At 43.7% G+C, this 27,935-nt stretch overlaps 1 protein-coding gene across 1 annotated transcript in view; it reads right to left on the reverse strand.

Moving 5' to 3' along the window:
- ERGIC1 (endoplasmic reticulum-golgi intermediate compartment 1) overlaps positions 1 to 27,935 on the reverse strand; it is a 62,599-nt gene that overhangs the window by 5,412 nt on the left and 29,252 nt on the right. Inside the window, exons 3-9 of the mRNA XM_054217203.1 lie at positions 26,556 to 26,628; positions 16,305 to 16,399; positions 15,542 to 15,666; positions 12,920 to 13,024; positions 8,378 to 8,438; positions 7,027 to 7,127; positions 4,166 to 4,288 (exon numbers count right to left, since the gene is read on the reverse strand). Coding sequence (XP_054073178.1) covers positions 4,166 to 4,288; positions 7,027 to 7,127; positions 8,378 to 8,438; positions 12,920 to 13,024; positions 15,542 to 15,666; positions 16,305 to 16,399; positions 26,556 to 26,628 — 683 coding nt within the window. The remainder of the gene's footprint in view (positions 1 to 4,165; positions 4,289 to 7,026; positions 7,128 to 8,377; positions 8,439 to 12,919; positions 13,025 to 15,541; positions 15,667 to 16,304; positions 16,400 to 26,555; positions 26,629 to 27,935) is intronic.

A 27,935-nucleotide genomic window follows, 5' to 3' on the forward strand; every position in this document is an offset into this window, starting at 1 on the left:
CGTTCAGTGAGCTCAGTGAAATGCGGAGCTGCAGTAAACATGGCTTTTGCAGGACGGTTGGCATTCCGCAGATAAAGGTTTCAAAAACCAGAGCACCGGCCTGAGGCAAAGTTAGTATTTTTAGGGGACAAGTCCGGCTCCTGCCCCCTGTGCCCCCCCTCCTTGCTATCCCTCGGAGCATGACGCAGGGTGACTTTTCAGGGAAAATGACGGCAATGGAGTTGGGTTATTTCAGTCCACAGCAGCTCAGCTGACAGGAGATGTTACGCCGCAAACAACAGAAAACCCGTCCAACACTAAGATTTTGCATCATATGGTAGGAAAATCTGATTTCAGTGCAGCAGTGCAAGGGGGTGGGGAATAGAAAAAAAATATATATTCATCTGCACAGCTCTGTACTGCTGAGTGTCTATGAGTCACACACACCTGGCATTCGCTCGGAGCCTGCCTCCCAGCACGCACACAGCCCTCTTGTTTCGCTGCGACAAAAAAAAAAAAAAGGCAGCACCAGGGTTGGTCTCTAAGTCAGCACAGAAGCTGCACCACCGTGTTTCTCTGTCATCGCGGTTCTAATGTGTACGGAGCACTGCTCCTTAGCAGCACTGAAGGAAGTCGGGCATCATGCACTTATTTATATTTAATGGAGTTTTATACTGGGAACGATCTGCGTTTGGCTCCATGAGGTTAGTCTGACTCAGGCCCAACCATTAAAGGGGGAAGGAAAAGAAATGTTGAAGTGTAATAATGACAGCAGTGAGAGACCATGCAACGTGGGGTACACACAAGGGTTTTGAACAGAATACAATTATAGGATAGTGGCTGGGACGCAGGCTGAAGTCTAAAGGAAAACATGAGCGGATAGGTAAGAGGAGGCAAGGCCGCAAGCAAGATGGTAGAAAGGCAAATGTCAGATACATGACTGTGGACCTTAAAACCTGAAAATTACTTTTAAGGACAGAGGGGACCAATAGGAGTCCCAGGTAATTCCTAGTAAGGTAAGCTGCAGAATCCTACCCAGAGATTTCTGGCTGACCTGCATCACATCTTCTAGAACAACACTGTCTTGGTTTTAAAAATGCCATGGGATTGTGTCTCTGATACAGGTCGGTAACAGGTCCCATATCTGAAATAATTCTCCCTGCAACCATTCCATTTTCCACCCATTATTTCCAGTTTAATGTTTTTAATGCACCTAGAGGGCAGACGAGTCCTCTCACATCAGGAAAAAATTCTATTCTTTTCTTTGATTTTGAACGCTTCACCAGAACTTTGGCTTGTTTTCTGCCTCCTCTCCCCTCCCAGCCCCTAGACTGACCTCATGATAAAACCTTCTCTCAGTTTGGCTACTTACAGGAACTCATAAATTTTCAGCAGTGAAACTTTTCTCCTTGCTCCATAACCTCAACCACGAGGCCATGAATAGCTTCTCTTTATGGGGAGATGCCTTGATTTTAAGCAGTACGGTTCAACAGGCAAAACCTACTGCGTTTAACGCTATGCCAAGTGTCTGTGGTTAACCCCACCAAATCCCTGTCAAATTCACAGCACAGTGACAGTGGCAGCACTGACCCACAGGCAGAGCTAAATCTTAGTTAGTACTGAATTTTTTGAAGTGTGACACGTAAAGTAAAATCTATGCTAAGCCAATGCCTTTTGTCCTGCACAGGAAGCATCTCTCACATGGTACAGAAAATTAGGATAATTCTTCATGCCACAAAAACCCAAGGAGCAGGCACAAGTTAGAGTGGGTCTGCTGGGAACACAGAAGACCTGTGAACCCTGCTATGGTGCTACAATGCTGCTCTCAGCGGCACTTGAGTTTTTTGGGCTAAACTCATTACTAACAAAGAGCATCAGATAATCTTCCCAGCAGCAGAATGAGATTCCTTTGGCTCCCTGCTGAACAGCCAACACCCCCTCTCTCACCTGATCTCTCCACATGGGATCATCCCTCCACAGTGCATCCTTTCCTCCAACATCGATACTGTTTCCCCCCTAACGTCCTTTTCAAGCCCACAGGATCCTCCCCCATCCCCAGGACACATTTAAATTTACTGAAAACCACACGGGTGCCCTACTAAACAATCTGCTCACTAAAAGGATTCATAGGTGACCCCCCTGCCCCAGAGACCCTCTTGTGGTTTTTAAATGAAGCAGCTGCTGCTCAGAAAAATCTGATGTTTTCCATGGCCAGCTCCATTCGGCAATGACTCCAGATGCCCCAGCACAATCTCTGTCTGGACCTCAGCCCAGTGCTGATCATCACTAACTGGTCTCCAGAGCAACTGTGATGCAAAAGGCCGCCCTGGAGATACAGGAAGGGGCTAAAGCAGTGGAAAGGACAACGGAACAGATCAAGTCATCAGAACAGGGAAAGGAAACCTAGGACAAAAGGTGTTTTGATCCTCTGCAGTGCTGCTTCCCTCCTCCAACCTTTTCAATGCCACCTTGAACGCTGTAAAGCTTTACGTGTAGCCAAGGCTGCCCTACTGTAAAACATTCCTAGCCTAAATAAGAGCAAAAGCAGGTCATCTGTACCAGGGCCAGATGGTCCGAACTGATAGCCACGATACGGCATCTATAACAAGGATCTGCCTCTAAGTCAGCCACGTCTCACAAAGGTCTGTCACACCTGGGTGACGTACTGTGTAATGGCTACTGCAGGTATCAGGGTCACCCACATGGCTCTACAGGAAGGACGTTCAATTGGAATGGCCCCAAGTGAGCTGCTTCAGACTACATCCATTTATAAGACCAAACAAAGTAGACAAAAATCAAATTGTAACACTCTTCTTCAGCAGTCTAGCAGCCAGCACGTGCCTGGATAACTTTACAGACAGGATGGAGCAGAATTCTAGCTGGGGCCATCTCAAATCCAAAAGGTCATTGTGGCAACCAGTGAGGAAAGCCTCTACTGTGGACTCCTTGTGTAAACTCCGAAGCACGGTATCAAATTCAATGAAGATCCTATTTATATGAATGCAGTGGCATAACAGCAGTAAATCAATGCTAGCAACGGACATGCCAAAGAATAATGGCAGCTATCAATCACTTCCAAACGCTATTTCCTGTTAAAAATACCTCCACACCCTCACCCCCAACAAGGTGTGTAAGAAACCTATGAAAGCATATTGTTAGGGAAAGTAGAGGCAGTATGAAATGCCAAGTCATAAAATGCTGATGTTTGACCTTTTTTACGATTATGTTTCGAAATCAAACAGACGTGCTAAGAAGCGAAGGTCTTAAACCACGACATTCGGATTTTACTTCAAGTCCCTTTCTCTTGTGTATCCTAGAGATCACGCGCATTTCTAAAGTTAAGTGAGGGAACTTGGTGTTTATCAGAAGCTGTAAAATCAAAATCTTTAGGTGCAGCACAGCCACACTCTTTTATGTTACTTCAAATTAAAATATTCAAACAGTTTAAAAATCAAAATCCAAGGTCTTCATTCCAGCCAATTTATCAACTATTTCACATTCTACCATGCCTCACTGGCACAGCAGACTGTAGCTTAAATTTTAAGCCAACTCCCTCTGGACACATTTTCTTAAGTTCTGGAAGATCTTTAAATAGCTTTTTGCCTAACTAGCGGTTTGGACAGTACAGCTTTGTTACAGATGCTGAGATCAGTACTGCAGGATGTTATCTGGATAGATCAAAACATAACTTGTCAGGAAAACACCTCTGGAATTTGATAATGCAGCTCTTCTCCACTACTACCCAGGAGTAAATGCCTGGAATTGGCAAACCTGTATTAAGTCAAACAGCAGCACTGAGTAAAACAACTGCCCTGCGTTCTCTGCAAGTTAGATCTCATCATTAGAGAGACGGTTTATTGCAGCATGCTCTACTGCATACCGCACTAGCTTTACTTCCAAGTTTCTGACATGCTGCAATAGTGCCCATCCTGCCTAGACAGAGCCTGGCACTTCTGGAAGAGGATAATTTTCTTTCTTCTTGTGCCTAGCTATTAAATCAAATTGTCAGAGCGTAGGGCTTACCAGTTACCTCATTTAAACTTCAGTACAATTGCGGTGATGTACTGCTTTATTTCAATCATGTCACAATGCTCTGAAGCAGAAACTCAATTCTTCTGGACAAGAAAGGCTCAGAAGAGAAATGAAATGCAGGAGAAAGGGGAATTAGAGGTTTAGAGTAACTCACCGATGTGATAAACCTGTACAAAGGCTGTCGCCTCTCTGTGTATTTCACTGTGATGGGGCTCAAATCGTAACGAAACCAGATAGCTGGGATAATGCGGCCAGTGTGACTGTAGGCTACATACTCCTAGAAAAGAAAATGGGGGGAAAATGGCAGAAAATGTGAGCAATTTCATTTCAGATTTCAGAGCAATAAAACTGCTTCTGTGGATCTGGCCCTTACTCCACTGTTTTTGTACTAATGATCAGACTGAAAGAAGCAAACAGTTAATTCATGTATGACTGCCCACCCCCACCCTTATCAAATAGGAAAATAAGTTCTTTACAGTCTGACAATGATACAGCTGGGAACAGAGTGTGATGGTGCTTACTCTCACCTTCATTCAAAGTTACAGAAGTAAACAGAAAGGCTGTCATTGATTTCTCTAGCTTAGATCTGCTCTATTAAATACAAGCAGTCGCTAAGTGGTTGCAGGTGAAGTTTTTGTAGTGCCAGTATGTAAGTCGTATACTGGGATATTCATCAAACAAATGGAATTTAGTTTGCAAGAACCTGAAAATCCCTTCTTGTCCATGCACTCAGCACAGCAAGCAGCAGCTCCCCTCTGTAAGGCCCCCCTTGCACTGGGACCAACAATGTGAATGCTTTGCCCACTCAGTACGAATCTCGTAGAACCATGTTTAAACCATGTTTAAAAATCATGCTGAAAGCCAAAATGAAACTGTATTCAGAAAAATATTGGCAAAGATTCAAAAAATAATCCAAGCTAGTTCGGGAGAGACCTCTTCAAATTGCCAGTGATAATCGTCTCTAATCCATTTCTTTAATAACAGGTACAGTGCAATCAATCAGCCACAGGACAACACCCCAACAAGACATACTGCACAATGCCAACGTAGAACAGATCCTAACATCAACTTAGTATCAAAAGTCACATCTTTTTGAGCCGATATTTTTTCTGTGCTCTCAGTGGGAATATATATCAATTTTCAAGGATCAGGACATTTATCTTGACAGATTGAAGAAAAATCAAAGAAAAGCAGGCTGGGGACTCAGCAATCCAATGAGAGCCACCAGCACCAGCCTGGCACACAATGCCTCCTTACCCACCTGCTCTGCCCTTCTTTAGCCCTATGACATGCCTGCCAACTCAGATGACCTCTTCTGTTTTAATTTTCCTTCACACAGAGGCAAAGACAAACTCAAATACTTTGGAAAGATGAAGAAAGAACAAGGGAGAGGCTACCCACGAGAATGATACCAGAAAGATAATTTTACTCTCTGTGAGCTCAGAGGGAGATAGTGAAACAGCGTCTATCTCCTTCACTAATTTCACATAAATCCCAAATTTCCCTCTATTTAGTTTTTTTTTTTCCATGGATGACAAGAGAAGCGGAAAGCAGCTGAAGTCCCTAGTCATAACATTTTCAGGGGTCTTACTGCAGAAGTTCTGCAGCGTTATCTCGGGACAGTGGCTATCTGGGGAACTGAAGAAACAGAGGGCCTAGGAGGTAAAAGGGGAGGGGAGACAGACAGTCCACACTTAAGACTCTACTCATCTCTTCATACTAGTCAATCTGTGCCAGACTATTCCAATGGCTTCCAATTTCTGTTTCCTACTGATCAGTATGGGAATCAGGGACTAAAGCACCGACAAAAGAATTTTTATTTTTAATGAGAAGAAAACGCCGAGGCAGCACTGTTTCTCTGCACTTCAGTTTTGATAGAACTGACATCATTTTTCCCTTCCTCTCCCCTTTTCCCCACCAGTAAGCCAGCCCTAATGAGTCAGCCTTGGCTGAATGCCCCAATTTGCAACCATGCTCACACAAGTGTCAAAAGCTCCTGCTGTCTATTTTCCAAATTACTTTCAGAACTTGCGTCGCAAGAGTCTTATCAGAACAACAGTTGTGACATTAAGCAGAACAAATACATTGTAATCTGAACAGAGGGAGACATCCAAATCATTGGGACACACTGTACAAGCAAGCCCAAAAGTCACTAGACAGGAACGTTAATCTCAGAACTAGTCCATGACAGTGCGTATTTGATTCTCAGTTATGGCAAACTAGGAGTAATTAGATATTATAAAGTGATTCTGTACTTTCACTTAGCACCTGACTGGCAAATCGCTTTCAATTGAAAGAGGCTTTTTACCTTAAAAAATAAATAGGGTCTTTTTAAATTCAATACATTGTATTATTAAAATACAAATATCTTCACATTTAATGTAAACTAATTTAAGAATTAAAAAGTCGTCAATAACTATCATAATCCACTACAATAAGTAGGCACTGTGAAATAGCCAACCAGTACATATTTGCTGATGCAGATTCAGTGGCTTAATATCTGAAATCAACATGTGTAAAAAGCTAAAAACTCTCCTAACTTATTTGTCTGATACATGCATCACAATTGAGACTGTTTTATTAATAAAACCATAAGTGCTCTTTTGCACGTTCAGTTGAACTGCAATTTCCATCCAGATGCATCTTGACACAAACCACAAGAACTTCTGCAGCTTGTAAAAACCTTCCACACAATTTATAGAAATCTAGATCAGTTAAAGTGACGTATAGGGGTAGGAATACCTTTCTCTAGAATAAAAACAATACCACCACCTGCTCTGACAAGCCCTGACAACCCCAACCCTGGTAAATGCCAGCACCAGGAGCAATGGGAAGGCCTACTCTGAAGAGCTTCAATTCCTCCTTCTCCCAGCAGAGGCTACTGCTCACCTACAAACCAATGCTCATGGCTGCAGAGCAGAGGAGCAAAAGGGAGGAGGAATGATGACTGAAGATCCTCCATGCATCCACTGGGCTGCAATGGGGAGCTTCTCTGAGAACTACTTGCTTCTTTACCTTATTTGCTACAGTATATTGGTATGAGTATCGCTGCTTGCCGCTCATGTCTTCATACACCGTCGGGACTATCTTCAATATGTAATCATGAGATGCAAGAGCTGCGGCCAGGAAAGGGAAGGAAAGTATAAGTTAGCATTCAGAGAAAGGAAGCACAACCTACATAACATTTCAAAGTTAAGTGTGTGCGAAATAAACTAAAACAAGTCACGTCACAAAAAGGGTATGTCCCTCCTCTTTATCTCAGATTCTGTGACAAAGTGACAATTTCACATCCTACATTTATGTCCTTTGTACAAAACTTTGTAAGGCACTCAGGTGACGCCAGAACCTGCACACCATTCTAAGACTTCTGTAGCACCACGACCCACAGAGATCAGTTTGCGTCACTTGAACCTTCCTACCTGCTTGTACGTATAAATGGTAAGACTTATCAGCACCACAAAAAGCTGTCCTGGATAAATCAAGAACGAGCTAAGGTTAGAGCTGCAGCTCACAGCTGCTTTTGACAGAAAAAGCTGAGGTATCACAACCTGTGTAGTCCCTTTTCTTGTGTACCCATGTTTGTTTCTTTCTTTCTTTCTCTCTCTCTTTCTTTCTCTCTCTCTTTCTCCTTCCTTCTCCTACAACTGCTTAACAATTATTAATCAAATTTTTTTCATGATTTAAATGGCTTGGGCCATTTTTTGTGTCTTCTGAAACAGTTCTAAACTAGAATTCTAAATGATTTCTCTGCAGGATCCTTTGACAAAGTGTAACACAATGACGTTTGGCTCCTGGAGAGGAAAAAAAAAAAAAAAACACAACCACAATTGTCTAGCTTCAGGAACAACTATAGAAATTTTGTTCCAAGAAGTGGACAAGAATGATATCCTGCGGGAGCCTGAACACTTGAAGAAGAAAAACTGTGCTGAATTGTAGCATGCACTGGAAATTACTTTTTGTGTTGCTGGTCATAAAGAAGGGCAATGAAAGTGTCTATCCTTCCAGCCACAGGGTAGAACTTAAGGTAAGAGCTAACTTGCAACACAAGAACAAGGAAAAGTTCTGCTGGTGGTGACAGCAGCTAAGGCAAGCTATAGGAATAGGATATGGATAAAACGCTCAGTAACTCTGACTTTGTCATAATAGAGCTGGAGACAATGTCCAGGTTGCAGAAGGGCTGCAAAGGACCTTTTGGGCTAAGACTTCTCTATGGTACTGGAGAAAATGGAAATGTCAGTCAGCAATGTCGAGATGATTTTGGTTAGAGAGGCAGATTAAAGACTTCTAGATACACCAGTGTTGCACGAATGGCCCTGTTTTCCCTCTTGTAGAGTGGCTAAAACCTGCAATCACCAAGAATACATACGATTTGAGCTGAGTTTGTCTGCTCCCTCCAAGGCATTGAATGCTCCATGAACGTTATGGACCTGGAAAGCAAAAAGACATATGAAGGAATTATGCTCTGACTTGGTACGCTTGACCTTTGCTTCCCTATCCTATCCTGTAACGAGGAGATCAGCCTGATTCAACCTTTCCGAAAACAAAGCTGCAACCCAATAAAAGATGACTTGAAATATCTTTCAGTGACCATCACCACAGAGGCTGGTTCCAAGTAAAAAATTTGATTTCACAACGTCTTACAAGATGAAACTCCTAAACCACTCCAAAGCTAAAGGAATTGCAGTTGGAAGAGGCCAGTTGTGAAATTTCATTGTGAGGTATTTCCTAAGAAATAGTTAGCTTTGCATAGTTAACTGTGAAATTCATTTATCAGGCTGAAAGGGAAATAAATGGGAGTCAAATTCTGCTAAAAACTCAAGAGTTCTCTTGTAAAGGCAGCTCAGGCCAGAGCAGTTGGGCTTGTACCGCTTTAAGTCATCAGCCCAGCTTTCACACCACATACACTATGACCTTGGAGGTGGGGAGGACACATGCCAACACTGCCATCCATTCAGCTTTTCCTGCAGCTGGTCCCAGGCATGCAAGTATCTGTTTGCCCAGAATAACAGGATTTCCATCCCATGCCTTCCACATACTATGATCTGGAGTCTGATGTCCACCAACAGAATAATCAGTTTGTGAACTCTCTAGACAGGGAAAACCCCACCGCAACAGCTGTAGATCAGAGGTTGCATCATTCACATAATGTACAGTAAGCTATACAGAACAGACAAGTAACTCCACAACCTAGAAATTCCTGACCTTAAGCCAGCCAACAGGGAAGAAGAGTTTGGAAGAAGTATTTGGTCATCGGTGTGACCAAGTTTCACCTCACTAACAGGGCAATGCAATCTCCTTCCCAGACCCTCTCAACAACCGATAGCATGTGGATGTATTTGTCTCATCCTAATGGCTGTTTCCGTATTCTGAATGCTACAGAGTTGATGACGATTTGGAGGAAATAGCAACTGAACCTGTTTCTCTCCTGAGAAAGGAAATTCTAGAGAAACAAAATGATCAGAAAGTTCGACTCAACTGGCAAGATGCTGGTAACAAGCACAGAGCAAAAGCAGCAGCTGAACCTTCTACAGTGCCTTTCAAATATTTTACACAACAGCAACCATTTCTGAACTACACATGCAGACCGTACATATTCTTTATTTTCTTTTTAAAAAGCATACAAAGAAAGAGGAGCCCCTGGACTGAGCTACAGTATTATGTTCTATTCGTGACACAGCTGAGAAGTAAGTCTCGTAGCATATCTGGGCCAGAGACTTTAAGGTCCACTTCAAACACTAACAGTAAATATTAGAGTGGTTACACTCAGCAAACAACTGTATCTATCTGTCCTGTGAGGTACCTGTATATTTGGACTTACATTCTTGTCCTTGCCTCCCCAGCATCCACATTTCTGTTTATGTGTAAAAGTTGTCTGCTCTGCATCTCTCTACACGGTGAGTTTGCAAACTGCGACTTACAGAGCTTCCACACAGACAAAGCCACCAGGCATCTCCTCAACTGCCAGTTTCTGTGCCATCAGGTCCTTTGGTGCATCTGCCTCTCTTGTCTTTGCAACACGGATGGCATTTGTAACTCCCAGTCTGATGTTTTACCACAATTTTCCTTGTGGAATATTCTGGACTCTCATTACAATACTCGCTGTCCATAGACTGCTAATTAATCTCTGCTCTACAAAGTGCACAGGTGTGTTCCTTGGGGGAACATACTTGTTTGTACCTTGTTAAGTACCTGGAGGGACTTCAACAGGGAGTAAGTTTTTGGCCACAGTAACAAAATTGCTTTGCAACAGAGAACTTAAGCAAGCCTGTTTAGCCAGATGCTCTCAAGACTGTCCTGCACTACCAAGGCCAAATCTAGTGCTTGGAGTAGTGGCACAGGAGGCTAGCCAGTGGTTTAACAGTGCCAACATTTTATTCTCCTGCCAACATGGACCTCAAAAAGATGCCTGCCAGGACCTTGAACACTCTAGGTTTTAACCTCTACAAACACATGCAAAAGCATATTGTTTGACCTGTTGGAGTGGGTCCAGAGGAGGGCCACAAAGATGATCAGAGGGCTGGAGCACCTCTCCTATGAAGACAGGCTGAGAGAGTTGGGGTTGTTCAGCCTGGAGAAAAGAAGGTTGTGAGGAGACCTTATGGCCGCCTTCTAGTACTGAGAGGGGGCCTGTGAGAAAGCTGGAGAGGGACTCTTTATCAGGAGTGTAGCGATAAGACAAGGGGTAATGGTTATAAACTGAAAGAGGGTAGATTTAGATTAGATATCAGGAAGAAATTCTTTACTGTCAGGGTGGTGAAACACTGGAACAGGTTGCCCAGAGAAGCTGTGGCTGCCCCATCCCTGGAGGTGTTCAAGGCCAGGCTGGACGGGGCTTTGAGCAGCCCGGTCTAGTGGGAAGTGTCCCTGCCCAGGGCAGGGGTTTTGGAACTAGATGATCTTTAAGGTACCTTCCAACCTAAACCATTCTATGATTCTATGATATATAACTGGATATATAACTCAGGCAGAGTCCAACAGCAGGCTAAAATAACTTCCAACCTCACAAATCCCAAGGGAACACAAGACCTCTCACAAAGTTAATGATGTTGAATAATCCTAGTTTTATCTATCACTCAAGAGAATTCTATGATTAAAAATGTGTAATCTCCTACTTTCCACATATCTGTCTCTGCTTGGTTACCTGACATACAAGAACTTGAATTTTGGTCTCATCTACACGAGGGGAAGATCTACAAAAAGTCTGACACTATTGTGCATGAACTACTGTTGAAGAACTGAAGCTCATTCATTGCCAGACGAGGTTTAAATCTTTATTTCAAATAGACTGTTTTTCTGGAAAACACAGCATGTACCTTAGTGGATCATTCTGGCAAAGTTGGTAACGACCTACAAAGAACTAACTCCCAGCACATGACACAAGCGAATGAGAAGTTCCTCACCCTCTTTAAGAAATATGAGCATATATTACATCAAAGCAGGCGGAGACAACCCAAAATATTCAAAGGTGTTTCTAGATAGATGTAAAGGCTCTCCTTACTTGCTGACTCTCTACGCTGCTTGCTGAGTCTTGGTAGCACCTGTTTAGTGAACATATCCTTCTTTAATTTGTGCTGTTGAACTCATGTTTGCCTACAGGATCAGCAGCACCTACATGCTCCATTCTTGTGTATGGAGATGATGAGTAGTTATTTTGAACTTTGAAAATACTAATCAGAACTTGTCCAAATCAGGAGCCAACTACATGTTTGCTAGACAGGTTTCTCACCACCAGAACTGAAGACGCTTGCTCCTCTGCTCCCAACTGTCCAGGCTTCTCATCTCATTCATGCTGATTCGCACTTCAGTTCTTCAGTTCCATTACTCAAAGACTCCATGATAAAACAATGGGAACGCTACCTTAGAGCACTGATTTCCCACGCAAACTGCAGAACTCTCTATTAGCACTTACCTAATATTTTTCATAATCTCAGTGTGCTTTACAGACATTAAGCCAAGCTTATTTATATGCTAATATTTCAGCGTTCCCACACAAGATATTTCCTAAAAGAAGCCGGGAGCAGAATCAGAAGACTACAAAGCAACGCTTAGACTTGTTAGCATGAAAAAGGGTTTTGGAAGTGGGTGTACAAGAAGCAGACTAATGAGACGTCTGTGCTGAGGAAAGAAGATTACAGAGAGACTATGGGTAAGCAATGTTTAGGGTGAGTCGCAAACTGGGTGTGCACATATATAACTCCCACCTATGATGCTTGCTCCTTGGAAGTAGGCTAGAGAAGTGCTGTAATCTGTCCTTATTGAGAAATCAGGAATTATTACATAACTTGCAACACCTGGTGAAACTCTATCGACTGGGCAAGTGCACACATTCAGCTTCTTCCCAGCAGGAAACTGGCAGTTCTAAGTCCAACTTGTGTTTCATAGAACAAATTTGACTAATAAGTGTCTGCTATACAAGTACAGTGAAATGAAAATTTAAAAGAACTTAACTGGTGCCATGGTAAAGACAGTAGTGAGCACGCATCTTCCCTTAGTGTACTCACTGCTCCTCTGCAAAGGCAGTCAAGATATTTGCTGTATTAATACTGAAAACAGTACTGTACAGTAATGTAGGATTTTGCAAAGCCAGGAATCCTCATTTCTACTCCCTGCAGGAAGATAGCCATGTGGTTTTCCAAAAGCACTTTCAGTTTCAGATGGAAACAGCAAAGTTACGCTATGACTGAACACTACTCCCTCCTGAAGTGGTGGTGTGCAAGGAGTTTGTGAGCTCTTCCGGACTGAGTGTACACTGCATGAATGCAAGAGATGGGCTTGCCTACCCAGGCAGTCCTTTATCATGTCCTCCCCACACTGTGCATGGCCCTTCCATACCAAAGTGTCTAATATTAAAGTCACTCATTGCATTCATTCCCCTAGAGCCAGGGAATTTTCAGGGAAGAGAGCTCACCTGTAACTTGTCCCCAAATGAGAGCTTGTGGATGACGTGAGTCATGTCAGGATTCTGAGGCTGCGCAGTGGCACTATGCGTTGACACGTGAAAGTTACCAGGGACCTAAAATTAGTCAAGACAGGGAAGACAGGATTTCACATTTTATCCCTCAAGGCATTGCTAGGCTCTGCGATATGAAGCAGAAATGCCTGCATCCATCCAGCCTGGCAGGCTGTATCTACTTAGCAGTGGACAACCTCTGGCATGTCAGAGAAAGGCTCTGAAATACCTTCCTGCACTTGACTTGACCAACACCACCATACCGCATAGGGAGCGGAGATCGGTTACATCCCACAGCCCAAGAGTCTGGCACCCTCACATCGCTACTGCTGCTGACTAGGAGGTGATGAGTGGATCACTCCCAACTTTAGGTATTCCTAACACTTAAGGCTATGTCTTTCATCCCTATTTAAATAAGATTCATGTCTCTGACAGGCATCAAACAGTTGCTTAATGTTTTACTCCCACATCTTGCATTTGTAAATGGGCCCACTGCTGCAGAACAACCCAAGAAAGCTGTGGATATATTCTTATTATAGTACTGGTCATGAGCAACCTTACATTTGAGAAGATTTTGCACAAGTTTTATATAAAAAGAGAAAAAAACACCAAAAACAATGGGGCTTCCCATACAAACTAAGCTAGATCTTCAGCTTCTAGTCCTGGCAATAGCCCTTCCAAGTACAGGATTTTCTGGTTTTAATGTTTTAAACGGAGGGAAACACAAATTTCTGAAAAATACAGATTTCACCTAAGGACTTCGTTTCAAGACAGAAAATGAGCACTAGTGTCATTCTGATGGGATCACTCTAGTATGCACACACTTTTCAGGTCACTAGCCCTACTCTGTGAAGTCTTTCAGCAGATTCAGCTCAATCACTGTTGCAAGGGTGCAAGATTTTTTTCCTATTGAGAAAAGGTTGGGAAATTAGGCAACACTGAGGAGCAATCCAACCTGGCCTAAGACAAGAGTGGGAGGACGGTTATACAACTGGTGCCCATTGTGCTCTCTGTAGAGACACCTCACCAGCAGGGCCACAGGAGGCCACATGCCGGTTCCATGTGCTTTCAGGAAAGCTAATTTAAATGACTTGAGGAACAGCAGCGCACTCCTGGGAACACTTTCAGGTGTGGACACGAGCTGTGTCATACGCAAGCTTGGTAAACAGGGTGGCAGACTCTGCAGTAAGTAGTACATACAATCATCTCACTGTTACCTTGTCCTCCCTCTTCAGGCCTGAGAATAACACCCAAGTGCAACCCTTGGTGAAGTTTCAAGCCAGGCCATGTCCCACTCTAGATAGCAGCTATACAGAAGCCTGTACAATTTCTGACAAGGAACTGCAGACTTCCAGCTCACACACGATAGGTTTAGGTTTTCAGAGCCAGAAGTCCTGGGTCAGGTCCCCTCCCTCTGACAGCAATCCCAACCACCCTATGAGACAATGCAATTAGTGTCCTCTCACAGACGAAGCAGTGAAGGGAGCTCCTCACTGCACATACAGCAACCCCCTTTTGAGTCGCTCTGGTGAGCAGAACACACCACATCTACCAGACAAAACACCAAGTATTTCAGCTCTGTGCTTTGGGAATTAACAGAACAAGAACTACCTTTCAAGAAGCCCTTTCCCAGTTTTGTGGACTATCAACTGCCAGTAATCTTGGTGGCTTAGAGGCGAGGAAAGAAACGTCCTCTTTTTTAAGTCCCTAATCCTTTCCATGCCACAGAATCAGTAAGAGGTTCTGCCTGTTATTTTTAGATGCGATTTAACATGACCTGGGAGGAAAAGAAGGAAGTAGGATTCTGTAGCCTGTGGTACATGAGGAGGCATGAATAAAGGGTGTGCCCTTCTGAGGACATCAGTGGGCCCCACCACTGCCTCCCCCACCCCAGCTAGTCATCTCCAGCATTACATAGCAAGATTATTCAATTCTGAACACACCCATCCCAGAGAGGAGCCTCCTCCAGGCCTGGATTTTCATTCTTTGATACAGAAACGGATCATCCTGACAAAGCATGCGCAGAGGCCGCGTGCACGTATTCCAAACATCTCAGCACGGAGCTGCTTCTGTTATGCTGGCACCCTCTAGTAGGGAACATTCCTGTCATTCTGCGGCTCTCGGAACAAAAGAGCACTTGGATAGAAACATTGCTAAAGACCTCTGCACAGTGAGTCACATTTTGGAGGTGCAAAAGTCTTGACAAGTAAACACAGAAGCCGTTTGGCATTTGTAGGGTGTTCATACATCCCCTAAACATTAGGCTGCTGCACTGACAGTGACAGCACTAGCCGCAACGCAGACCTTCTCTTTGCTGTTAAGCAATGCTATCTTGATTACCTGTTTCGGAGAACGAAGAAAAAGCCTGACCTAACACATTCTCTGTGAGTCTAAATATGCAGCCTCCTCTCCCTACGCTTCTGCAGCACCGAGAAACTTAACCTTACCATCGATTAGGGACATGAACGTACACTCTACAGGAGAGATACCAACACACAGATTTTCATGAGCATTTTACAAATGGATCTTGATGGCATTTCCCCAGCCAGCACACACTCACCCATTGTCATTCCTACTCACCTTGTTGATGCTGAAATGGCCCTCAAACCTGCAGCCATCCCCATTATTGAGAGGTATCTTCATTGAGTTGTCAATATGACCCACTTCGTGCCTTCCCATTTCATCTTGGATGTCTAGTCCAACTACTGCATGGGTGGGAGGGGAGGAGACAAAAATCAAAACAAAAGAAATAACAGGAAGGTTGCATAGGAAAAGCGTGCATTGCTTTCACTGGGAAAAAATCCACATCTTTTTTCCTGACATTTGACTAAACTGTGCTAGTAATGTCATTTGTCAAATATTGTTATACCAGCTCTTCAGAAAGAGCTTTGTAACCAAACTTCTCAGACTGCCTATTTGACGCAAATATACCTCCCATACCCTGCCAGCTCACTGCAGCCTCAGTTACACAACCAGAAAAACTTCAGGTGGGCAAGGCAGGTGATTTGTGAAAAGCCAACAAGTAGCTGGTGCATTCAGAGTTACGAATGAAACCTGGGAGGTTTCTTGCTCCCAGAGACAAAAAGGTCGCTATGAAAAAAGGGAACGAGATTTAGGAAGAAGCCAGCGAGGGAGGTCAGCCACTAACACAGGCTGCAGAGCGAGCACAGGATCCAAGAAAACAGGTGTTCTGAACAGCAAGCGATGGGGTATTGGCAAAGGCTGCAGCTACTTGATCTCCATCCACCCGGTTACAGAAGAAGGGTCACCGTACCAGTCTGGGCCCCTTTCAAGTATTACTTAAAATACAAGGAAAACCTGATAAGTTAAAAGGGGTACTCACATTCACAATGCAGGTTTGGCAGACTGATGTTCAGATTCACTTCTATTTTACCTCCACTGTCTTTGTCTGGGTCATCCACATAGAGCTCATTAACTCTGGAGGACAGAAAACACAGGTGGCTTCAGGCACATAGCTGCTTTCCACAGGAAAACAACAACTTGCGTGGGAAGGGAAAAAAGGAGACTTTAAAGCAGGGGGGTTGGCAGTGTGACACCTGCAACAGAGTTACGAGATGGAGAGCATGAAAAGCCCCCACAACTGTGCAGGGGCAAATCACGATTTAATTTTACTTCTTACTTGGCAAGTGCAGGAGGCTTTCAGCAAGTCCCTTGCACCAGCAGAAAACAAAACTCCTGCTGTGATTTATGCTTCCTAACATGAGTTTCCAGAGGCGACACCAAACAAGAATCTAACATTGAAGGGGTGGCAGGCTTAGCGCGCCAGCCTGCCGCATACCTGGGCTGTTACTCCTTTTAGGAAAGAGGGAAGCGTGTGTTTTTCCATTTGTTTCATAAATAGTTTTAGAGAAAGGCCACTCTCAACCATCCCACAGGAAAGCTTATTTGTGTAACTAATTGCCTTTTGTTATTACCACCCAGTTGACAGAACAGCGGCAACAGAAGGCAGCGTGGCATACTTGTATCCCTCTCCTTAATATCTCATTTCAATCTACGAATGGTAACCAAAAGCAGTGACTAAAATTGAGGAGAAGAGGATCTGAGCCAGGAACAGATGGGAAGAAACATCCTGGACAGCAGGATCGAACACACTATGCAACAGCCTCCCAAAGAGCAATGTTGTTTCATAGCACCCACAGTCCTGGCACATATTTCACGGAAGACGAAATGCAGATATAGAGTAAAAGGAATACAAGAGTATAAATATTTATTGTTGGCACATACAATCCATCTGACACGTAAAATATAAACCAAAAAAGCCCAAATCAAGCACAGCTGAATTAGCTGAATGGTCTAGAGAATCCACTCCAGGGAAACTCATCACACAGAACCGAGAAGATGGCGAGATTACCTAGCAGCTCTTTCTCCCTCAAACTCCAGCACTGTTCAGCCTCATCAAACAGGAAGATTTGACAATTTGTCTTCTAGTCGGACAGATTATAAAGCTATGGGAACTTATGTTCAGCCAAGCTACATAAAATAAACTACCTTCCCTAGTAAGTGCTCTGTATTATTTTTATTTAATGCTCAAAGTGCGTGAAACCTTTTGACAAGCCCTTGCCGAAGAGTCTATATGCTAATAGACAAACCAGACTAAGGGCAGCTACAAGACAGATTCAAAGTGGTTTTGCTCTGGTGATACATCTCTGGACCATAATGAACTGTTTGCCCTGTGGATTCAGGAGAAACAAGCCTTCACACTGAGAAACACACAGCTGCCAATTTTTTTTGGAGGTAATTACTCACAGGTCAGTGGGGTTTACAGACACTCATTTAAAACCAGCACAGCATTTGTCTTCAGCTTCACAGCCCTACCTTTCTCTGTTTTTAATTGGCTTGACAAGATGCTTGCAATCATTACTCAACGTATTTTTCAAGTGATTAATAAAAATGACACAGAGGGAGGGGAAAGATTGCTCATCAGTGACCTAGTTAGAAGCTTCTTGGCTGAGCCCTCTCCTCCCGGGTGGAATGCATTAAATCTTCTACATGTTTATTACTGGTAGATTGGGTAGTGATGGGGATTAAGTCACATGTCCAAATAGGGTTGTAAGGAGCAGCTCCAGCCAGGACAGGCACTAATCCCCCAAGGCAACGCACCTTTCTGCGCTCCCTGAGTCCTACCGTCCAGATCCCAGTTGCCAGCCAACCTGTTTCATAAAAGCACCTGGCTTCTTCCCAACTCTCTGCCATCTGAGATGTGGACATGGCCAGCCAGTGCCGCAGGCAACTTGATGTTACTGGCCAAAAGGAGCTTTTGCCCCAGGGCTGGCAGAGAAGAGCATCAGGTTCAGCAGCTCAGCTGAATATCCCAGCTCTTTGGAGGAAAGCTCTAGGAAGGTCAATATTTGTATTTGCTGATTTCCAGTTCTGAACCTGTCAGAAAATGTGTAGTCATGTGTGGTCTGTAAGCAAAGGCGCATAAGCTTTTCGGTGATAAGCGAGTGAGAAGCGGTTGCTGGTAGAAGTCAAAGGATAAACTGGGCACAGTGAGCCTGTGGAAGCTCTTACATAGGAAGGCAAGTGGTGAGGTCACTCGGTTGCAGACTGGATCACTGAGGCAAAGAGAAGTAGGCCAGTTTGTCCACGTCACACAGCCCATTAGTCGCAGATGAAGGAAACTGGTTTCCTGTCCTGCACTCTGGTCACTGGACCAACGGTTCCCAACCTGTCCTTCAGGCAAGGCTCACGGCCACTTCCTCCTCCTCCTCCTCTTTACCTAGTAGCCCCCTGCCCTCTCCTACTCGTGATCCCAATTTCATAACGCTGTCTATCACTCCTCAGACATCTGACAGCTCGTGACAGTCTGTCCTTCCTTCCCCTCCCTCGGACCTGCAGCGCTGCCTTTCACAGACCACTCCGCCTGCGGAACCCTGCTTCTTCCTCCCAGCTCCAGCCACTGCCTCCTCCCGGCAGCATCAGCTTTTGCAGAGGACCCAAGCTAACAAACCCAGCAAGGTTTCTTAGCGGAGCTCCCAAGTGCACCCTTTGTGCTGACCTGCTCTGTTACTGAGGTTCCCTCTCACTCTGGGGAACCAAGGGCACAACAACACCACACCACTTGCTGGGGCAAACCTCAGAAGAAACATCATTTTCAACAAACTGGAAATTTCATTCCCAAAATACATTCTGGAAACCTCAGAGGTAAAACAAACTTTGAGGGTCAAGGCTTCTCCTCCCAGGTTCTCCCCCTGAACCACCACCACCATCTAAGTCTGGATGGAGCTGGCAGAGAACTGGCACTCACGCCGCCCTTGCTATCCTCTTCCCAAGGGCCAAGAGGCCAAATTGCACACAGCCTTCCTATTATTTAATCGGACAATCCTGCAATGTTGGGAAAAGCACTATTTACCACCCTGAAGGGATAGCGTCTCCAGTGGAAGAAATGAAGTTGGCTCTAATTTATAGCTGTCCCTCCTGGAACATGAAGTGTCCCAGGAGTAACAGTGCTTAACAGTGATCCTGGGACAGTCACAAGGGAAATAAAACCCGAGGTCGGGCAGAAGGACACTGTAAACACAGTTGCTTCTATGGCTGTTTATAGAGGAAGCATATAGGGTCATATTGTGACTCCAAAGATGGCACATACCTCCTCTGAAGACCCTAAGCACGTAGGAGTTATTATTTTACTGGTTGCTGTTAAGGACTATTTAAATAAAAGTGGCACGATAAAGCAGGGGTGAGGTGCAGAGCTATGAAAGTACAACAAGGGCAATAGGACAGGTGAGAGGTGGACCTCTCCCTCCGCAGGGCCTCCCACCACTGATTGAAGGAAAGGGAGGAAAGTTTCCCCATGCAGCAGGAGCCGTGATCCACACAGAAAGAATCTGCTTCACTTCTAGAAAGATCTGCTTCGAAATACTTCACATTCCTGAGCGGTGCTGCTGGGTTTCTCAGTTGCTTATCCTGTTTGCTTACAAACTTGCAGCATTACACAGAAAAAGTTGGAGGGACTCTTTGGCTAAGACTGCAGATCATGCAAATGGCACGCGAGAGAGAATGAAAGGGGGAAACAGCAGCAAGAGGGCTCATAATTTCTTTAAGATTTTATCCAAAGAAAGCCAGACCTGTTCCCCATGCTTTAGGACTTAGATTTATGACACAACAGCTTTGTTTCCGCAGAAACAAAACTTCCCCAGTAACTTATTTCCACCCAGCGGCCCTGGCCACTAATGTTAGACACTTCAGCACTTCAACAGCTGAAGGGCCTGCGGCCCTTTGAATACAAGAGAAGACACACTGCTTTGGCACCTTTCAGAGCTTCACATGCTGCCTGGATGCTCTCTAAATGCATCTTCTTGGTCTTCTGTTCTCCTTGTCCTAGTCTCTGCTTCAAGTTCTAGCCTTTGTTCTCCCTCTTTCACAGCAAACAACAAGACACCGTCCTCCTCCCCAGTCATCAGCCATACAGAAAATACAAGCGCTTACTCCAGCAAGCTGCATTTTACCTTGTCCTACAACTCCCAGGAGGCACTCTCTGCTCTCCAGGACCCTAAGCCTAAGCGGGAAAATAATTATTCTTTCTTGAGGGAGCCCAAAGCTTCTCAAAAGACTTTCTCAGGTGAGCTCTCTTGGCTCTGCTTGCCATTTCAGCTCTAATCAACCACCTTCTAGACACACAACCATCCGAAGCTGAGATTCCTCCACTGCCTTCCTCTCAGTTGTGCCAGACCAGAGAAGACCCAACATTGGACAAACAACCCATCTTCTTCTCAACTTGTAGGAATAAACAACCACCAGGTTGGCAAATTCTCTACTGTGCCATTGTGCCTATGTCTATTGCTCTGCCATTTGCAATCGTCTTTCTATACCTTGAATCTCAATCAATTCTTCATTGAGAAGGTCTTTGTCCCACATTAGGTCTTGGCTCAGCTGTGAAGCACAGAAAACACACTGTCCTACAAAGGAAGGAATTACAGTTCTCTAGGACGCAGGAAGAAGGAGAAGGGTTCGAAAGACGTCAATGTAGATTAGAGTCAGAAATTGCAAATGACATCATGATACGACCTTCCGCTTCCTGCTAACCCACACACATAGATTAGGACAAACGGCATAACAACCCTTCAGAAATATATAACACCTTTTATTAGGTAATCTCAAAGTTACCACGCAAACATTAATTAAGCTTCTTAGCACCCTTGAGAGGTAGGCAGCTAAGCATTACATCCTTCTACAGAAAAGTGTCTGTCTCAAGGTCAGTCCATGGCGAGAGCAGGATTACAACTCCCATTCCCATCTGACTACTAGGCTGTATTCCCTATGCTGGTCTAGCTTGCTCCAGCATTTCATATGCCTCAAACGGATGAGCTGGTGGAGTTGGAGTTACATCTCCAGCTTAGTGTCTGGGACCTGGATCAGACCATATGAACTATAGCATTGCGCTCCCAGTGCTTAGGCTCCAAGGTTACCATTTCCAGCAGAAGGATCACCAGGATCACACTCTGCTGCCTGCAGCACCTGCAGCTTGTTATGAGAAATTTTCATGGGCTAAGAGCCACAAGACACATTCCACATACCTTGGAGAGCTAAGGGACAAAAAAGCTCTGAAGGCAGGTATGGTAACAATTCTGCTTCAGTGCAGGATTGGTCTTGGGAATACAAGTGAATCCAGTGTGAACAAGCGACATTGGTCTCAGAAGCTCCCGGCATTTTCCTTCCTCCCACATTCGGAGTACCTGACAGCCTGCACCAACAGTCAAATTGTGCTGCACACGATGTGGCCCCAGCACAGGAGCTGGGCTGTGTGATATTCATAGACTGGCCAAGGTGTTTTTCATAAAGATTAAAGCAAGCTGGTCGACAGTAAATGATCTGGTCACCTTAAATGAACAAATGATTTGGACATTGCTCATGACTTATGCTTTTATGCAAAGGCAGTATTTTTATTACTGATATTCTGCTAAGTAATTAATTGCCTTGCAGGGGGGCACAGCCTTCCAAGTGGCAAACTTGTCGCTTCAGACTGTTCTTTGCCTGTTACTACATCTAAAAGGAAAAAAAAAAAAACACTGCCAGGAACTGTCTGTTGCTTTCTACAGTGTGCTGTGGCAGATGAATTATTGTTGAGCAGCTACATTCACACCACAAGTATCACATTCATGCCCTCCTACCCCTTCCCCTGGCTGCCAATGCAAGGCAGACTAGATTAGTTAATTACATCTTTCCTCCTTAATGATGGAATACTTGGAAAACTCTTATTGATCCTACAGAACATAATTCATGACCTAATTACAGTGATAAAACTGCAAGATTATCATCTTGCCAGCTATTAACTTCTAGTGTTGATCTGAGCTAATTAGAAAAGAGATAGGCGATTTCTACGTTCTTGATTTGCAACATAACAGCACGATGAATGAGGAAGGCTGCCGAAGGCATGCCAAGCAATTTCTAGCCCTCAATCTACTCTCAGCTCTCAACCTACTAACGATCCTGCCCAGGAAATACCAGACACATTTAACACTTTAGCTTCATTTCTTCAGCCATTTGATTCATTTGCGCATGGGACAGTTGTGTTTGATACTGTTAACTTTGCAGAGGTTCAAATGTGAAGCATGGACCTCCTTGTCTTTATCTGTCTTTTACAGAATTGAGGAAGTTAATCTAGGTTTTTGTTTTGGACTAAGTCTTCAGTCACTCTCAGTCTGGAGAGAAAAAAAAAAAAAAGAAGAAAATAATCAAGAAGATCCTTGATTTTCAGAGTTAAACTCACCCTCCCCTTAACTGCAATGATGGGTTGTGGCTGAGCAAGAAAGAAAAAGCTCTTCCCTCAGCAGCCCTTCAACTGTGCTTTTCCTGAAAAGGATGTAGCCCCACCTAAGAACCAAGTTTTGATTTCCTTCATGGCTGCTCGGAGGACTGCCTGTTAGGGTCATGCAATAAACCTAGAGGATGAGAAATTATGAGTTTTCTACCCTACTCAGGGCTTGTCTACACAGGAAGCCAGTCAGCAGGAAAATAGGATGTGCATTTATAGCGCGTTACCTATGCCACATGAACTTCCTGCATGTCTGCTGTAACGCACACAGTGTCTTAGCTCGGCTTCCTAGCTGAAGTAAGCGCCCGTGCACAGACGCAATCTCGGTGCTCATTAGAAATGCCCACACGAGTTATGACATAGCTACTGCGATACACGCTGTCTTCCCCACATAGGTAATCCGTTTGGTTTTAGTGTTATGACTGTTATCCTCAAGACGAGGGTGTAATTTCTTGGCTTTCTGCCACCCAGACAAGTCTTAAGCAGCTGAGACTATAAGCGCTAAGACAATGGGCTGGTCAAGAAAAAACAGCTTTGAAGTTGGGCAAGAGTGACCAAACTGAGATTTCTAGTAATACCAGGAATTTAAGTTGCTACAGTCATGTGAATGCAGAAGAAAGTCCAACAGTGGGCAGAAGCTAACAAGCATTAGGGGTTAGCGTGGTGCGGAGCAGACCTTATTTTCTCATGTTGCAGCATGAGTTCAACAAACCACACCAACCTGTCACTTTAGATGCAGATACCAAAGAAACCTCCTGTTGGTGAGCATTAGTTAATCCTGTGGGTACCACTGCTGTTGAGGTTGCTGCTGACTTGCCCTGAAGCAAGCTGTCGATGCACACACGCCATGCACAATTACTCGGCATAATAGGGCTATGAGGTAAGCATGAGTCCACACCAGCGAACCTGGTACGTCTCTGATGTAAGGTGCCAGGCCAAGTGCTCTCGATTTCACCTTGCCATCAAAAATGTGCAGCTATCCCCATGCAATCCAGCTTTTGTCAAGTGCATGACTACTTTAAGGGAAATATTACACAAGAGGAGAAAGACTGATGCAGTCTCATAGTACAGCTGGCACTGGCAAAGCAGGAAAGCTCACCCCATGTAAGTGCGCACTCTAGTTAATCATTCAGATCCTGGCTGACACCAGGAAACTTCAATCTGGTAGAAATATCTGTTGTAGGAGAATATTAATACAGCTTGCAGTAAAAGCTGATGGGAATCGAACAGTTTGCACATAAGGCATCTTCCATACCATCAAAATATTTGATTCATGGGCAAACAAGGCTCAAAATATCTTTGTGAGATAATATCTCCCCTGTTATTTGCTACCACCCAGTTTAAATGGTGGCACAGAGTTCTCACACTGTTTGTTCCAGACCACGTAGAGCTCCACACTTCTACACCCTTGTTCCAAATGATGAGACTATACCACCCCGCAATGCACTGCCAGTAATATACACTTGAAAGGGAAGCAACATCTTTGAACACCTTTAAGGTACTGGGTTTCCCAGAAGAGAAAGCAATGACTAAGAAATGGAAAAAGAAAAGTTTACTTCTACTTTAGAAGTTGCTAAACTGGGAAGCACTTTGTTATGTGACTTTCTGAAGTATTTCCGCTGTTACAGGGAGAGCCTATTCACAAATGCTGTGGGTGATCTGTTCCCAGCAAGAGAGATTTTGATGACTTATAACTCATCAGAAGGAGGTTTTCATATTCTGCGAGGTATTGTGTTGGATGGTCCATGACGAATCAGTTTCCTGCATTCATTTGTCTCAGTCTCTTCCATGACATCCTCTCTAAAATTTTACTGCTTTATTGCTTACAAACACCTCCTCCCCACGCAGTTCCTGCTGGGAAAAGCAGTTTACCATCTCTCTAAGGTTTTAATGAGAAAGTTGCCAGCAGAACATGCAGGAACTTACAGCACCTCTAATATCTTGGCGGAAAATGCATCATCTTGTTAAGAAAAAAACATAAAGAAGCCTCAGACAATCATGCAATTTTTCTGTTCAAAAAGAAATCTCTAGTCAGGAAACTACCACTACAGAAAGGCGTGTGCACTCAAATAATCAGATCAAAATTAGGTAAATATTATTAATTCCTCTGGTAATGCTTAACTAAAAGAAAAAAGAAAACCAGATGAGAGAATGAGATCTAAGAGGACAGCAAGAAAAAGTACTATTTTACTTGAAGCCATTTACCTAGCTTTTATTTATTTTTTTTAAACAAGAAAACCAAGAAAACTCAGCTCCTGAGAGAAGTGGGTTGATAAGGTGACCCTAGTATTTTACAAGCAAATTTATGGAACTGAATTCAAAGAAACAGCGAGTAAGAAACCTAAGATATCATCTCTGAAGTAAACGTTCAATGGGCATAAAAAATTAGCTACAGCTAGATTACACTACCATCTTAAGGTTAAACATTACTCAAGTTAAAATTATTCCTGAAATTATACTCTTGACCCAAGTCAGAGCTGCACAAAACCAATGAAAAACCCACATGGTTATCAGAAGCCATCTGATACCACGTGAGCCCAATGCGTTTCAGACCATTTTTGCTCAGCAGTGACATCTGTTGCTATCTGGACCATCACCTAAGTCTGACAGAAGTTCCACCCTTCCTAACTATCCAGGAACTGTGCATCACAGTCTAGTGAGCTCACTGCCACATCAGCAGTATGACGGAGAATCTTTCCTAGAACCCAAAACAAAGGTACCTGTGTTAACAGTTACCAAGAAAAGTTTACTTCAAGGCAGAAGCAGCATGAGAACAGGGGGAAAAAAATAAAACCCTGATTAACTAAAATACTTGTTCTATGAGCAATTTTTTAAAGTGGAAATTATTTCCATTTTGCTCAAAGCAAGGTCCCAAAGAGGCTACCTGGGTCAACTTGTCTTCAGGCACAAAACCTGTCAACCAAGTTCCCAAGTAAGGCTCACCACGTGAAAAGAAGATAAAACTCACGCATGAGTAAAGCTATCTGCATGTATCAGAAATTCACCTCTGACATTAAAAAAAAAAAAAAAAAAGGTATTACTAACATTAAACTCGTATCATTTGTACTTTATGCAATTCATAGTTCCAAAAAGCATCTCCAAAAACATCCAGTGAAGACTGGCAGAATGTGATACCCATTTTATCCACATGGAAGTGAGGGGAAAAGAAAACATCTTGCCAGAGATCCCATCATATCTGCAATGGGACCCCAGTCTCAGAGCACAGACCACGTGGATTCAACCAGTTGGCACCACACATTTTAACATACAGTATCACCAATGAAAAATACACTAGTTTGAGAATCGCTTGGAATCAAACGAGTACAGAGGAAAATGCCTATTCAGGAAGAGAGGGGAAATAAATCTCAGATGAAGACAAGAAATCAACAGCTTAAGGAGCAAGAAGGAAACTGCAACTGAGTGGCATTGATCTTCTTAGCATTCACGCTACCTTACACCTGATCACCAGAGAACTGAAAAGGGTCAGAAGCTTTTGATGTGATCTGTGGTGACATGAAAAATATCCACTGTGCTCAACAGAGAAATCCAGTATGCAGCTAATAAAGGATCAAGCAGGTCTGGAACAGTTTTCTCTAACAAAAGGATTTTAGAACCGAGTTTGCCTAGCATACTTCAGTAAATTACAAGGCTGAAGGACTGACAGAGAATTCGGACTCAACCAAAAGGAATCCAAAAAACATTAGACAGCTAACTGACCTAGTAAATTGCAGGCCCATTTTTCCAAGATAACAGAATAATGCTGTAAAGAATCATATATGCACATACATTCAAACAAAGGAAAACATGATTTTTACTTACATTTCAGTGGCTATGAATCCGGTGAGCTCAGACAGGAAGAGAAACAGTATGAAGAGACAGCAGCAGACAGAGACTGGAAAAGAGGCAAAGAGAGGAGAAGGTTAGTTTCATATTTCTAACAAAGACATAAAGTCTTTTCACACAGGGATATTGTTCCCCCCATGGATATGCCACACAGACACACTTGAGAACTCTAACACTGTTTAGAGACAATGATCCAGACAAGGCCATCAGAGCAGTGACTTCAATGGCATGACAATACCCAACATCCTGCTGAGTATCTTAATTCTTGGGCCACCTTTTCCATCATGATTTCCATCTTCCCATGCTTCCTGCATTCTCCAACTCTAGCACACAATGTTGGTCTGCCAGCTCTCCCTCCTTCCTGACAAAGCTGCTTGACAATATGATTTCTTTGGAGCCCTTGCTCCAAATGAAATTTTCTTACTACTAAAACCTCTGGAAAGGAAAAAGAATCAACACCTCCTTGCTTTAAAAGCATACAGTCAGCTATGCAGATTTTTGTGGATTAGGAGACATTTCTTTGGTTCTTTGTCAAGTTTTAAGTGTAAGCCATCTCACAGCCTTCACTACCCACTAGATAGAGCTGATACAGCAGAGCCATGGCGATAACGGGTAACACCTAGCCAACGCCTGATACTTCTCCGATTTCTCCATTTGCCAATATATTGACTCTTCAGAGAGGGAAAATTCCTAGTGAAGGAAATGCAAAGTACCTGGACAAGAAGTCCCATGTCTTTTCTAAGAATGCCAACCTAGAGTTAAAAGGAGGGAACCCAAAGTAACTGGCATACTACTGGTGACTCTTCATCAGGAAACTATTCAAAACATGGTACGGTGACGTTCACGCAGCACTGACAAGAGTCACTGACCCACACAGGAGGGGCTGGGAGGAAGGAAGGACAGCTGTAAATCCTATTGAGCAGGGATGATTGGAGTAGACAAGGATGTGCCAACTTAAGGAGACAGGGCTGCAATGTGCGTTTGTATTAAATAAAATACCCAAGTTCACCATGAATCACTATATGAAAGAGTAAACCAGGAAATGGCACGCTATTCCAGGGCTCTGACAACAGGAGCACAATCTGGCTCACCCCTCAATCCCAGCCGAGTTACAATGACCACTTGCTCTTTGGAAATGACCACTTTACCAGAGCCACTAATTAGGATTGAGAAATAAATAAGAAAAACCCTGTTCCTCAACTTTATTCCACATGACCTATAGAGCCTGAATACTCATTCTTTCAGGAAGCTCAAGCAACAACTGGCTGGGGAGCAATTTTATCATACAATTGCGCCTGTCCAAACTCCCTTGGTAGAGAATGTGAGAGGCAAGGGAAGGAAAGAGGAGGTACATAA

Source organism: Rissa tridactyla, chromosome 11 (genome assembly GCF_028500815.1).
Source record: "Rissa tridactyla isolate bRisTri1 chromosome 11, bRisTri1.patW.cur.20221130, whole genome shotgun sequence".
Classification (NCBI taxonomy): domain Eukaryota; kingdom Metazoa; phylum Chordata; class Aves; order Charadriiformes; family Laridae; genus Rissa; species Rissa tridactyla.